The 2,280-nt window shown below is 45.6% G+C and overlaps 1 protein-coding gene across 1 annotated transcript; it reads right to left on the bottom strand.

Annotated features, from left to right (window-relative positions):
• Nucleotides 1-1,088: 1,088 nt before the first annotated feature.
• On the bottom strand, nucleotides 1,089-1,925 carry LOC110315720 (eosinophil cationic protein 2). The gene is made up of 2 exons (XM_021189709.2): nucleotides 1,885-1,925; nucleotides 1,089-1,721 (listed from the first exon to the last, which is right to left on the bottom strand). Exon 2 carries the CDS (start codon nucleotides 1,714-1,716, stop codon nucleotides 1,249-1,251), a length of 468 nt encoding a protein of 155 aa, XP_021045368.1. The 5' UTR covers nucleotides 1,717-1,721; nucleotides 1,885-1,925; the 3' UTR covers nucleotides 1,089-1,248.
• Nucleotides 1,926-2,280: the final 355 nt, after the last annotated feature.

Below are 2,280 nucleotides of genomic sequence, written 5' to 3'. Positions count from 1 at the left end.
GATAAACATGAGATGAAATGTCTCTGTCTCCATTTCCTATGAAATCTGTTAGCTAATGAGAGAGGAAGGCAAAGCATTAGAATGCTGAGCCTCTCTCTGTCTTCTCAGATGGATGGGCCACCCCAGAAAGTACAGTTGGAAGATCCACTTCCTGGTTTTTGTCTGTGTAAAGATTAGATACACAGTAGTGTTGTTTATCATGGAAATTTTTTTCATTTGTATAACTACGATTTATTCTCCTTCATTCCTCTCCCTCTCTGACCTTTCTTGCACTTTCTCACCCTGTGTGGCTGGTTATCTTGTTTCAGACAGTCCTGACTTCTGCTTTCCTATCCCATATAGTCTACTATTTTACACTTTCCTTAAGATTTCATCCTAGCTTTTCATCCAAATCCATGTATGGTTACATATAAGTACATACATATACACACACACACACACACACACACACACACACACACATACACACACACAGACATCATTTTTACAAATCCATTGAGGTGGAAAGATATCTCATCAGTTAAGAACACTGACCGCTCTTGCAGAGGCCCTGGGTTTCATTCCTAGTTCCCATGTAGCTAACAATCTGTAACCCCAGGGCAGGCTCTCTCATTATTCATCTCTTTTCTGTGTAGATTCCAGTTCCCTTATCTTGGGCTCTATCCTTCCTGGTTTGTGTTGAATGTTCTCATAATTGATCTCTAAGGACAGCTATGCAGGGAGAGGGCAAGGGATAGCCTCACTGAGAGATGCCAATTCCCTGGTCTCCTCTGCCAGCCACTNCTTTCCCACAGAGAAACTTCAGGTAAGATGTTGCGTGGGAACTTTAGGGAAAGATGTCTATTGCTTCTCAGATTCATTTGTTTCCAGGGACTGGGAAGATGCCTCAATTGGTCTGAGGCCTGACTCACCACACACACACACACACACACACACACACACACACACGCACGCACGCACGCACGCACACACACACACACACACACACACACACACTTCTCTGTGTGTGTCTCTCCCCATTCCTCTCTCCTCCGCAACCCTGTCAGACACAGAGATACCAGAGATCTAGATTTGTATGCAATGTTGTTTATTAATTAGAAAAGATCTGTTCAGCTAAATTAAAGGGAGTCAGCGACATGTTTCATGAGGACAGGTGCTGATATGAAGCGCAGACAGAGGGATTGGTTCTTCACTACTATGATCTTGGCAGTAGCAGATGAGCGAAGGTACAAAGTGCTGGCACTGGAGCTAAAATGTCCCATCCAAGTGAACCGGAACCACTGGATACCTGGGACTGTCCTGTCGAGTTCTGGGGTTACAGGCCACTGTGTAGTACTCCACTGATCCTGTTGTTTGGTATCTGCATTGGGTATAATGTCTTCCCCGACTTGTGAGGTCACAGACAGTTATAGGTACCCGAGATGTACTATTATGACAGTTTGTACTTACATTGTCGCTGCACAAGCCACTTGGGTTGCCACACACACCAACGGCATTAGCAAAACTTGTGTGAAGAAAAGTATTTTTGTTCTTGCATCTTCCTTTACGCATGTTAATAGGTAGCATTTCAACATTACATTGGAGGTTGGCTTTATTAGTGATATGCTGGGTGGCAAACCACTGGGAAGGGGTTTGTCCCTGGCATGAGGCAAGCATTAGGACAAGTCCCAGCAGCAGCAGGAGACAAAGTCGGGACTCAAGCCGCTTCGGACCCATGTTTCCTGTGAGGACAGAAGAGAAGTGAATGCTCCCACCTTGCCTCAGTTTTCCCTATGTCTTCCTGAAGGCCCTCTGCTGTCACTGTGGGTCCAGAGTGACACTTTTCCTAGACCCTTCCCCATCACCTGCCCCTCCTGTCCCAGGCCTAGACAGTCAATGTCTTACCCAGTCTGTGTTGTGGCTCCTGTGGAACTGAGTGCTGGTTGTCCTGGAAATCAGGGATAATGGGTGAGCTCCACTTGGGCCCATATATATACAGCAGGCTCTGTGGGTGGAGCTGATGGTTCACTCCTCAACAAGCAGTACCCACAGATTGGTACATTGTCTGCTTGTGCAACCAGCCTTCTGTTTCTTCACTCAGCCAAGCCATGTTGCTACTGGCTCCATTGTAAGGAATAAATTGCAAGCCCTCTTGTTCAGGGCAGTTTGAAGTCTGAATTTGAACTTTACATAGAAGTCTGTATATTGCCTGTTGATTGGTTGCAGGCTTTGTGACTGTTTTCAGTAAAGAACAGGCATATTTTCTATTAGCCTGAATACACACTTTTAGAAGACCTTGGG

Source organism: Mus pahari, unplaced genomic scaffold, assembly GCF_900095145.1.
Source record: "Mus pahari unplaced genomic scaffold, PAHARI_EIJ_v1.1 scaffold_9216_1, whole genome shotgun sequence".
NCBI classification, from domain to species: domain Eukaryota; kingdom Metazoa; phylum Chordata; class Mammalia; order Rodentia; family Muridae; genus Mus; species Mus pahari.
This window is presented reverse-complemented; position numbering and strand designations above follow the sequence as displayed.

What these genes read in the sequence shown, in the direction of transcription:
- LOC110315720 (XM_021189709.2), bottom strand. Translation starts at nt 1,716, where the DNA reads ATGGGTCCGAAGCGGCTTGAGTCCCGACTTTGTCTCCTGCTGCTGCTG.